The sequence below is a fragment of the Melanotaenia boesemani genome, chromosome 13 (assembly GCF_017639745.1).
Source record: "Melanotaenia boesemani isolate fMelBoe1 chromosome 13, fMelBoe1.pri, whole genome shotgun sequence".
Taxonomy (NCBI): domain Eukaryota; kingdom Metazoa; phylum Chordata; class Actinopteri; order Atheriniformes; family Melanotaeniidae; genus Melanotaenia; species Melanotaenia boesemani.
This window is the reverse complement of record NC_055694.1, coordinates 8,232,551-8,244,856: the sequence shown is the minus strand read 5'-3', so window position 1 is coordinate 8,244,856 and position 12,306 is coordinate 8,232,551. Positions and strand designations below refer to the sequence as shown.

At 36.9% G+C, this 12,306-nt stretch overlaps 1 protein-coding gene across 1 annotated transcript in view; it reads left to right on the top strand.

Moving 5' to 3' along the window:
* Positions 1-12,306, top strand: part of camta1a (calmodulin binding transcription activator 1a) — a 295,760-nt gene that overhangs the window by 5,823 nt on the left and 277,631 nt on the right. Inside the window, exon 3 of the mRNA XM_042004277.1 lies at positions 9,781-9,884. Within this exon, the coding sequence (XP_041860211.1) occupies positions 9,781-9,884 (104 nt within the window). The remainder of the gene's footprint in view (positions 1-9,780; positions 9,885-12,306) is intronic.

The window sequence follows — 12,306 nt, the reverse complement described above, 5'->3', positions numbered from 1 at the left end:
TTACAGCAGCCGTTGTGGGGCATCACAGGTCAAACACTCATTCTAGATGCTATCACCAGAGGCCATGAAGTGTCCTCTTTGTTTTGGTTTTCTTTGTAACGTAGCAGCATGATAGCTAAGTTCACTCAGACTTTTTATTCTGCTTGTAGGCGGTGAGTAATTTCACTTTATGTAAGAGTGTTATTGAGCGGGCTACGGGCCAAATGATAAAGATAATTGGTTGCCCAGTTCCACACTAACACATGGCTATTTTTAAGTCTACGTCTACATACTCCTCTCCATGTTCCCATCAAGAGCCATCAGGCAGTGGGGGAGACCAGCCCCTGGACGATAGGCATCATTGTCATTACTGCCAAGGAAATCTGACACTGCTTAAATTGTCCTGTGTTGTAGTAAAGCTCAGCTCAAGAGCTCCCACAAGTACTACGCTGTAGACTTTGATCTAATCAAATGTTCTGTTCACTAGTGGCCAAGCACTACCATGTTCCCTTGTAGATAATGTATGGAAACAGATACTGAGAGTCTGTTCAACTGAAATAGTTTTTTTTTTTTTTTTTTTTTGGAATATAAGTAGTTCTAAAAATATCATGTGTAAGGGAGATGTGACTACATGAAATGTTAAGTTGTTTTCAGAGTGGGTTTTTTGGTCTGAAATAATATAAAGTTAATTATATGACGTGATGATAGTGGATATATAATTTTTTAAATATATATTTTTACCTTAGAGAATGTAAAGGTTTGGGCAGCTCCTGTGAAAGTAATTTTTTTCCTGTGAATAATTTCATGACCACAAGACAAACTGAGAGGCTAAAGTTAATTTTGTATCAGCTTATTATTATTATTTTGTAAAATATATAGTGGAAAAAAAAGAGCAAGGAGCAACATTTGGGCATCCTTGGAGATTTTAGCGATCAGGTAACTCCTACAAAAGCCTAAGATCTTCCCTTGTTTATCAGGGTTGTGGTTTATTTTTACATTCGTCGTTAGGAAAGGCCAGACGATGCAAATTTCAGAACTTTCTAAATACGCTGACTCTGTATACCTTGTCTGAACAATCGGCAGCGATGGGCTCCTCTAAGTTGCTGTTTGTACCTAGAAAATTAAAACAAGTGGTGTTAACAGTATAGAAGAAGGCTGTAACAACAGCTCCCTGAATTTATAATTTAAACGAAAAAATGAATGTAAGTAGAAATGATGAAGGCCAAGTTGAGATCTGTAAGATTTCGAACATTTTCAAAGAAAGGTGCTTGTTGAATTGGTTAAAAGTAAAATGAAATCTCTTATATAACTGCAAAACCTTCAGGTAGAGTAAGCAGACTGTGAGATGGTGGTGCATGGTGCAGCTTCAGAAGTTTGTAAAATAACACCGGAGCAAGTCTGACACATTCTAAAAACAAGTTCTTTAAAGAAGATGCTAAAACTATGTTTGGGGGAAAAAAATAAAAGGTGAAGAGTTTAATAAAAAAACAACCTCTCCAGCTTTTAAGCAAGGGGTGGATCGATCATGCTTTGGGCCTGTGTTGCAGTCAGTGGCCCAGTGAACATTTCTTTTGCAGAGGGGAAACATTGATTCAATTAAATACCAGCAAATTCTGAAAGCAAACATTGTCTTTAAAGAGGTTAAAGATAAAAAGAGGATAACATCTGCAACAACACAATGATCGTATAACACTTTCCATAATGGAGCAGCTCAAGAGGTGCAGCTGAAGTGTTTACCTTGGTCTTCAAAGTCCCCTGACTCAGAAATGAATAGAAAACAAATGAACAATCATTAAAACAAATGTTTATTCCCAAGAATCTGATAGAACCAGATGAACTATGTAGAAATAGTCTGTAGAAATCCCCAGAAAAGAACTTAAAGAATACACCAGATTTGACCGATTGCTGAATAAGTGGAGTTCCCAAACTTTAGCTTTAAGTCATTTCTATTTGTTTGTTACTTTGTAACCAGAAAAATAAATAAATAAGTAATCTCAATAAAAGTCTTAAAAAAGAAATCTTGAATCTTATGCCTTCAAAACTTGAGCTAAACAATCTGTTTGTAATTACAAACATCTGAGCAGGGGTGTCCAAACCTTTTCCTATTATTATTAGTTGAATCACAGGAAACTGTTCAAATTGGAAGATTTCCTAATCCAATATCCTGTAGAAGCCATTGCCCTATCCTCCTGCAGGTTTACATTTCCTCCTCATTCTTTCACATCTCACATCCAGATTTATTGCTTTTAGGAAACAGCAGCCCATCAACTGACCACTTCTCCGTGGTTGTCTGAGTTCATCTCTGCTTTCATATTTTTCTCTTTTGTCTAGTTTTTTTATTTATTTCTTTTATTCTCCTGCCAACAACTTGTTACTGCTTTACGCTTGTTTACCCATCGTCTAAGCTTTAAGTCCAATCTGTCATTGGACTGGTTTGACTTCTGGCCTTTTATAGATCTGGTCTTTATACATGACCCATACTGCACACTCTTGTTGTAGATTGCCATATTTGTCATGTTATCTCTGCATTTCATGAGCCCATTTCATTCATACATTGCTGTTTACGTAGAAGCTGCATGTAATTAGACTGTTTTTTTTATTAGAAGTTAAAAAGACCTTTCTGTGTTGTTAACAATTATGTGATGTATCATGTCGTAGTGACTTAAGCTGTGGAAATGCTACCATGGCGAAGAGTAGACTGCTGATGAGACTTTATTTGGCTTTCAATACATCACTGGTAAATTCCTACTTAGTTAAATTTCTTTTTTGAGAACATATTGCAGAAATTTCATAAAAATTTTTGAGCAGATTGAGTTTTCATTACACCAATGATGTATTATGTCTGAATTCAGCTCATTAGGCTAAACTTAACAAAAACCTGAAAAAAAGGCATTATGGTCCATCATCCAGTGTAGTGATGACAGACTTTACCTTAGACCCTTTTCACTTTCAAACTAGACAAAAACTTATCCAAACATCTGTTTGTGCATCAATGTTTCACTTCTTACTTGGTTCAGGTATAGCCACACTGACACTGCTCTTCACATCCATAAGCCATATTAGTTGTGGAAAATGTGTGCATTCAAACAGTAGCTTTAGATATGCACCGCCAGCAGCGATTTGTTGAATGATCTATAGCCAAAACATTAGCTTGCAATTTCTCCACAATGTGGGCACAGATTAAAAAGAAAAACTGTCACTCCCAGAGCGCTCCGAGACAGAGACGGAAGAGAGAGGGTTTTGCGTTCAGGGCTCAGTTATTGATTAAAGATTTGTTTTTGTCAGCCTTTCCAGTCTCATGACCCTCGCTCTCATCTCTAGGGTGGGGCTGGAGCAAGCTAGCATGACAGATACCCTTAAATTCGGCCCAAGTGTTTGCTTAGCAGCCAGGATCAGTGATAATCCAAACATCAGCACAGAGAAATATATGTCTTTATAACCATGGTGATGTAAATTATAAAACAGCATGCCATTGCTATAGCTCATGCACATATATAGCCTATGATTGCATCGTAGTAGCTGCAAACCTTTGTTTGAGAAGCATTTCCCTCTCTGTTTAGCTTTTTGTATGTGAGCTTGCTCATCAAGACCTGGAATGTAATTGGCTGCAATGTGCCAGCTCAGCTCAGCACATCCTCTTCTGTAGCAAGCCCTGGTATCAGCCTGTCTTGCACTTTAGAGTTTTACAACCAAATAGTAGTTTTCCTTGTATCCCTCTCTTGGTTACAAGCTTTCGTTAAGCCTGCTGCTTAAACCTAAAAAGAATATTGAAACTCAATTTGAAATGCAAACAAACCAAGTTGTTTTCAGGCCTTGATTGTCCTCCGGTTAAGAAAAAAGTTACATTTTAAAAAGAAAAATTTGTGTGGGTAATTGGTTGTTTATGCACTAATCAAATCATACAATTTCATTTGGAAGCAGTAGACTATTTCAAACTTATTCCAAAATTGGCATTGAAAGTACTACCCTCGGGGCTGTTTTTAGCTGATGTACAAATTGCAGCATGTATATTTCTATTCACAGTGGACAAATCTTTCATTAATAGGCAATTCTTTGCTGGAAGTTACTCCTTCAGATAAATGAAAATGCCCAGTGGAAGGATTTGAAGACCTACAGCAGTTCAGATATTATTAGTGTGGATAAATAGAAACTGAAAGAACAAAACAGTTATGAGAAAGCAAAGCAGGAATAGGGAGACCACAGCTATGTTGAGTTCACTTTTGTTTGCTTTGAGAGGTTTGTGAGAACTGCCATGGTGTAAAACAAGGCTCCTTTCAAGTAAAACAAGGACTCCTAGATTAGAAAAGGCCAACACTGAACATCTGAAGTGGCACATCTAAAACACATGGTTTATTTAACAGTGAAAAGCACAGGGCACTCTTCCAGACATGGCATTTTTAGCCTGAAACACAGTCATTCATATCTGAGCCAGATAAAAACAACACAAGTGCATTGCCCTTTACACCAGTGATGCTGATGTGGGAATGTTTGGCTTAATTTGGATGCTGGAAAATCACATAAATAGTTTGCTGAAATTCAAATAACTTAATACATCACTTGAATCATTCGATCATTACTAGATATTTGATTGCAAACCCTTTGCTGTCACTCCTGTGACATCTGATCTCTGATCTATAGACATCAGTAGATACTTGGCATGCTCCCTGGTGATGCTCTGCCAGGCCTGTGCTGCAGCCACACTGAATTGTTGCTTGTTTTGGAGGCTTTTTGCCCTCAGTCTGGTCTTCAGCAAGTGAAACACATGCTCAGTTGGATTGAGGTCAGCTGACTGACTTGGCCAGTCAGAATCATTGCACAGATTATGAAATACTGAGAGTCAGCTCTTTATACATTAATTGCTATGTGCTGCCCGCATTGTATTGGTCCCTAGGTTTAAAATAAAATATAGCAAATAAGCAAGCAGGTAATAGTTATTTATTTAACCTTTATTTGATCAAATTCTTATTTACAATGTTGGCCTGGAAGCGTGAGTGGGAATACAATTATCCAAGAGGCTTTCAGACGTAAAGATAAGACAAAGACAAAGCAATTTAAAGAGTAAACTGCAAAGAATGTGAGGATCTACAATACATAGTATCATTATAATATCCTGAGGGAGGAGAGGAACAGAACAGGCCAAAAAGCAGACTTTTAAATGATCCTACATTAAAAACAAGCCTCTGAAAATCTTTGTCAGTGTTTACACCCACAAATGCCAGTTAAAACTCTCCCATGCATGGAAAAAGTATATAGATAAAGAAAATTCTTGAAATGTCACTGCCTTCTGTGGGTTAGGCTTATTTTAAGATGGACTGAAGAGAAGTGGAAAGTTGTCTTGTTGTTGGAAATCATGGACATTGTGTCCTCTGTGCCAAGGAGGAAAGAAACCATCCTTCTTGTTGTGAGCACACAGTTCAAAGCCCAGCATGCCTAATAGTCTGGGGTTGCAGCAGTGCACGTGGCATAGGTAACACTTGCACTGGCATGATGTCTTTTTCAAGGAAGATCATGCTCATTTCATCAAAGCAGTGCCAAGCTACATTCAGCTTGTATTACGACAGCATGGCTCTGAAAAGAGAACAGGTGCTGAAATAACCTGCTTACAGGCTAGATCTTCCACCTATTCAAAACATTTCGGGGCATTATGAAATCAAACGTACAGTAAAAGAGGCCCCAGACTGCAACATTTGAACTCCTCAGTTCCTAAAAACTGTTAAAAGAACAGGTGATGCAACACACTGCAAACAGGCGCCCTGTTCCCTCTTTTCATGTTGCAGGCATCAAACTCAGAATGAGAATATATATGTCAACAATTCATATTTTTTAAAATACTCCTTTAATATGTAACAGTTAATCAGTATTTTTAAATAATTGATAAGTTCAGTGATTTTCAAATATTTCCATTCTGATTGTATTTATATTTTGAATATCTGACCAACTTTTTTAGAGACAGAATTGTTCTTAAAACTGTTGGTCCCAAAGGATTTACATTCCTTGTTTGCTTGTCTGAAAAACACAAGACATGCATCCTAAAATGAATGAATTTTTGCTGAAGCTGTGTCAACTTTTAATGTGCACTGGATATTTAACTGAGGCATTTTGCATAATTTAGGGACTTGTGGAAGTGAGGTACTTTACACAAAACATGCAGTGCAACGGCCAGTGTCATTTTAAGTTCAGGAAATCACTACTGCCGAGTGACTGGGAGATTTTACTACGTATGCCAAAATCCTCTTTTCTCCTCCTATCCCAAATATTTAACCAGTTGGAAGATTGAATTGATATATCCTCCAACAGATTTCAGTCTGAACTCACTCAGTGAGAAAATCCTCACATACTTCAGTCTTGTGTTGATTGTGTCAGAGTAGGGTGTGCTAGAGGGAAGCTTTGAATCCTGAATAATGTGAGAGGAGACAGATTTGCCTGCTGCTACTGCTGTCTGTTAAGTGCAAATCCTCAGAGCATGTGCTGGTAGGAGATGACCAGAAATTTCTATTGACTTCAAACAGAAGTTGTGGGTTTTTGACCCCTCCTTTGAGGGAAACCTAAAAGTTGAACTTCCATCTTCTAATGGTGTGTTCCACTGCTCACTATCCCACACACAACTCTTTATATGAGTGTCATCATCCCCCGCGCAACACCGCACAGGATAAAGTGGGTTTGGAAAATGACTGAATGAAATAATTAGATTAAGATCAATTATTTACCATTCATTTCTTAGCTCCACAGTCAATACAAGCCAGCTGCATTCACTGCCTGTGCAGCAGGACGTCTACGTACAGTTGAAGCTATATAATGAGTGATTTTTTCACAGCATTCAGTTGCATTTGTGACACATGGTACTTAGATGACATTTCATACAAACAAGCTTTATTATGATACACAATATGTCTGCATTTTATGCAAATATTATGTGTTTCTTTGTAATAGTGTTATAAGATAGAGTATGCTGTATGTTTTTGGTGATAGCCAGAGATTGCTTCACATCAATTTGAGTCTTTCAGACTTGATTTTAGCTGTATTATTCTCAGTTGTACACCATCCCATTTTAACATTTATCCAAAAAGTTGCTAGGTGCTCTGTCTAATTTGAAAAAATATCAATATATATTAAGAAATTGATATATTGCCCAGCCCTAAGCTGAGTTTGGATCCACTTTGATCTTTATTTGTTTCCTGCCATGCAATAAATAGTTTATACATAAAAGCAGCTTCCCTTTTTTCCTTTGTTCCCCTCTGATCATCCAGCTGCAACGTGTTCTCCAGTTTTGACAATAAAACTGCTCTGGTGGTACCTCTCAGCAGATGCTGTATGTGATTTTTAATTGGGCAAAGCGAAGGATTATGTGTGCAGCTCATATAAAACAGAGTCTACATGTCGAATTACAGGGACAGACGGATAGAGCAGATTCTACAAATCTACTCCTGCATTCCTTTGGGGGCAATGATGTCCCACCTTGCACATTACACTCAAAGGCTTCATGCCAGCTCTATCTCTACGGATCAGCTGCGTTGAATTTTCCATATGGATGTTCCCGGGCAGTCGCCGCTGTATTTTTTTGTGAATTAGACAGTGAGCAAGTTAAAGGCACTTTCTGTATACCCTTATAATATATTGCTTTACTGGATTATTTGTATTGGCTTCATGGCGGTATTTTGCTTTGGTTGAACTTTTTCTTTCTGTTCTTAAAGTCAACCAATGATATCCCGAGGGATCCATAGTCAGCATTCATATTCAGGCTTCTTTGTGTCTCTCATTTTACTGGCTCATTTTCTCCTAACCTACAGTTATAAAAAAGTCAAAAAAATACAGTTTGGTCTATGACATTTGTTTTCTTGTTGTAATTTGTTTCCAGATAAACGTAGTATTTTGCATTGCCTTCAGTGGGTTTATTTACATTAAATTTGCACTCATTAAAACAGAAACACAGATTCATTTTTCACATAGTGGAATTACCTGGATTAATTGACTCCACAGCCAAGATCTGAAGTGTTATAGTCGTACATGCAAAGTTTGGTAATGGTTAGGGATGCACTAATCCACCTTTTTTACTTCCAATACCGATATCTGAGATTTAGTATCAGCCGATACCAACCCAACACTGATACAGACAGTACTGAATTATGTAACAAATTATGTCTCATTGTGTGGAAAAGACTTAGGTCTTTCATTTGTGCAAGGCAACATCAGATGTGGCTTAAATATTTCTTTCCTAATTCCTAAAAACAAACAGATAAAAGTGTACTGAATTACTTATTTATTTAACAACTGTGCACCAGTACAGCAATCTTAAATAAACTTGATTAATCTTGCTCAAACATGTAAAAATATAACAAAACTTCTCCTGATTCAGTCAGTGCAAGTAGGAGTATAACTCCCTAAAATTGAAAAAAAAAAAACAAAAAACAATAGCTTGTTTACCTTGATTAAACATGTAAAAATAAACAAGAACAAAACCTCTGTGAAATGGTGCAGTCAGTTCAATTAGGAATTCAAAATCCAAAGTAAATATGTAATAGAGGAGCTGAAATTAGGGATAAAAAGCAAAACAACAATAGCTCTACCAGCTTGGTTGGTAGATAATCAAAGTAAACAGAAACAAGTAAAAAAAAAAAAAAAAAAAAAAAACAGATTTGGCTCTAAACTGCTATCAAACCGTAGCATAATGTGTGAACTTTGTCTCTGCAAAGGTCAGCTCTAAAACAGTGAAGCATAATTAGAGGTTTTAGTACAGACATGTGAGCTGAAGTCCCCAAAAATGGCACCATTTGTTCTCACGTTGTGGACCTCAGATTTTAGAGGGTTAAATCTTCTAAACCACTCTCCTCCCCCCCCCCCCCCCCCCCCCCCCCAAAACATTTTCACATTTTATTTCTTTATGTTTTTATTGGTACTTTTGCATTGTCCTCAACTTTTTAAGTGTTTTGCTCATGATTTACAATCACTGCTTTCTGCTTTGGAGATAATTTGAAATAATCATATTCTTTCTTAGCACATACTTATTCAATCAGTCAGTCAGTTTGTGTACTTTTCATACAATTTGTAGCACAAAGTGCTTTCCATCATTAATTGAAAATAATTTAAAAAACAGCATATTTGTAAGAGTATTGTTAATATTATTGACTAGAGTGCCTATAACTTCAACTCATGTTGATTTACTAAACTCCCTGAGATTAAAACAGGATTCTACATCATATTTGATATCTTTTTTTTTCACTAAACAAATATATGTTTTCTCTCAAGCCATCTGCATATTTGAGTCAGAAAAGAGCAACGCAAATGAGCACTGCATCCCTGCGAGGGCTTGTCTGTAAACATTACTAGTTTGTAATTGTTGTGAACTGATTGTGAAATGTAAATTGCAGATTGAAATACATACATTATGATGTAAGCACTGGGCCTGGTAATTGCAATTATTTCCTGAATAATATGCCACACATTCTTTTGTGCGGCCCACAGATTCCAGCACTAAATCTCCATACACTATAAAATCACTCAAGGGTGTTTATTGTGTCTAAATAATGAATAGACACAGCCTTTCCAAGTTGACAGTGAAAAATTTCTGGTGAACTCCCCTGACAGAATGCATTTCACTGTAAAATAATTTAGCCGACCACAAAATAAAATGTATGCATTATTCTATTCTTAAATTAATTTCCTAATTCAGTTGGGGGATAGTTATTTTACAGTCAGCGTTTTGCTGCAGAAAGACTGATAGACTGATAAAGAGGTAGAGGAGCAAGGCAATGAGATATGAAGCCTGAGCTTAATATTCTTTTTTTCCCTTTGCTCTTGTTGTAGATGAACATGGACATTTGAAAATATACCTGCCCAAGAAGCTGCTTGAATGTCTACCAAAATGTACGTCGCTGCCAAAGGAGAGACACCGGTGGAACACTAATGAGGTAAGGACACTGCTCCTTATCATTCTTCCTTCTACTAAATTCATATTCTTACAGAGCTGTCTGTCCAGCATACACACTGTTCTCACAGGCCCTTTTCAATCAGATTTGTAAGTCATGTGAATTCATTTTAGAACAACATAACACCTGACAATGAGGTTTGCCAGTGCAAGAAAAAGCCTTCCTGCTCACATTAGCAATGAGAATTTGACATATCGACTCATTTTAATGTGTTTCCTCCTCAGATTGCAGGTATTATACTTTAAAATAATCACTGTTTAAATGTTTCAGAGGTTTGAGTGGATTATTATTTTTGATGTTTACATTTCTAATTATATTTCACATTGTTTTAAGGTGATTTAAGGTGCATCTTTAGACACGTTTCTCACCTTTGCAATCAATTTAAGTAGCCCAAAAGTGATTGTTGTGTATTGACCCACTGCTTCCTGCAGAGTTTTCTTGTAGCTTCATCACAAAATCATTCAGCAGATTATTTATTGCTATCTTAGCTCAGCGTGGATGTCTTCACCTGTAAATGTAATATGATGTGTTCAGAGGTGAAATGCAAGAACAAAACAGAGTGAACATTCGCTGTCTGTATCCTTAATGCTTAGACTGAAGTGAAAATCATCTCAGAGCTTGTATTTTGTGTTTACTATCGACTCGGCTGAGCTCATTCTGTGAGGCAGGCCTGTGGCCATAGATCAACAATTCAGAAATGTTTTGCTTTAGTGAAATATGACAAATGGCTTGTGTTTTTTGTTTTTCTTTCTCTAAACTACAGACATTTACAACAATTTTGTTGCACTTTGTCATTTACTTGTAGAATTTTACATGTTAGATAGTATTTTGTGTGTTACAAATAGGACTTTAGAGTCTCCTGGAAAATTACAAATGACCAAATATAGTCTTAATCTTAATATATGTCATCCAAATGCTCTGGCAGATTAGGATTTTTACATTAGTAAGTTCATTATTTCTTGTAACATCAGATTTTTGGATAAGGTATTGTGAGACAAAACAGACCATGTTTAGATTTAGGAAAAAATCAATTAATGTAAATGTCAGCCATCCTCATGATCAATTATTCACACAGTCTTGAAGAAAGCCTTGCAGAAAGTATGCAGAAGTCTTAAACGTGTTATACTGTAATTCCTGAACAGGGATTTGTGCTGCTTCATTTGCTTCAGAGCTCATTTGTCAGACTGCTTTCTTTCTCAGGGGATAGGTTGATGAATTTATCACTTTCATTTGCACTATTGATAGATGAAAAAACAAAGCAAAACAAAAAACAACTGGTTCTTCTTCCCAGAGAAAAAGTGGTTGTAATTAGACCTAAACACACTCTGTGACAAATCTTAAAGCCAATATGCAAAATTCAACCATCCGTGCTGTGGGATTAACAAATTGTGACCATATAAATATAGTCATCTGCACAGATGAAAGTTAAGTGACTGAAAAACAACCAGATGATAAGGCACCGCAAAGGCTTGTTTCTAAAAAAACCGGATATTCAGAAAGACAATCTGTCAGTGACAAAGTAAATTATTATTTTACATTGATTTTGTGAAGTCTGTATTTATCAGAGAATTGAGAGGATCACCTTATCTATGGTACAGTTGTAGAGGCTGACAAAATTATATCGCTGATTACAACAAGCACAAATATGTCTGTTCCTTTTACTTTACATCACTTGCAGTCTCCATCCACTGTAAGTTTCCATCTGTCATGTCTGAGCACACGCTAGCCCTGCACTGCACTAGTTCTGAAAAAATGTAAAACGCTTGTGTGTTTCTAATTGGCTGATGTTGTAACTTGTTTGCCCTGTTTGACCCGTATTGTGCTGCCAGCAGTCTAAATTAATTAACATGGCTTTGAAATTGATCTCAAAATGTAAGTCTAAGCATTTGCTGGGGAATGCTGTCGGCCACAGTTGTTAGCATGTCTTGTCATTTATTACCGAATGAAATCATATTTCTGGAAAGGACCGTGTTGTGTTACCGGGCTGCAGATTGTTTTGTGGATGTTTGGCAGGCTGATAGTAAATTGGGTGAAAATGAGAGAAAAAAAAAAGACTTGTCTTGGTGTTATGGTATGCATGCCAATAGTGTCTGCCAGGGCTGTGGAGAGCAAGACAACCTTTCCTAAAATCAAGGACGTCTTTTTTTTTCTTTCTCTTTTTTTTTTGTGCACACCATGCAAATCTGAGTGTTTGTGCCTCACTGGTGGCAGACAGGCAGGAGGGGAGGGATCAGAGAGGCTCTTGTCAGTGCCATTGTGTGACTCTTACTGAAATTGACACCTCATCAATTCTCTGCATATTTCTGGCACTAGCTCAGCATGCTTAATGCACTAATTCCCCCCTTTTTATGTTTGAAGAATCCAAGTAGTCTGGTAGGTTGGCTACTTATGTTCATTTGAGCAA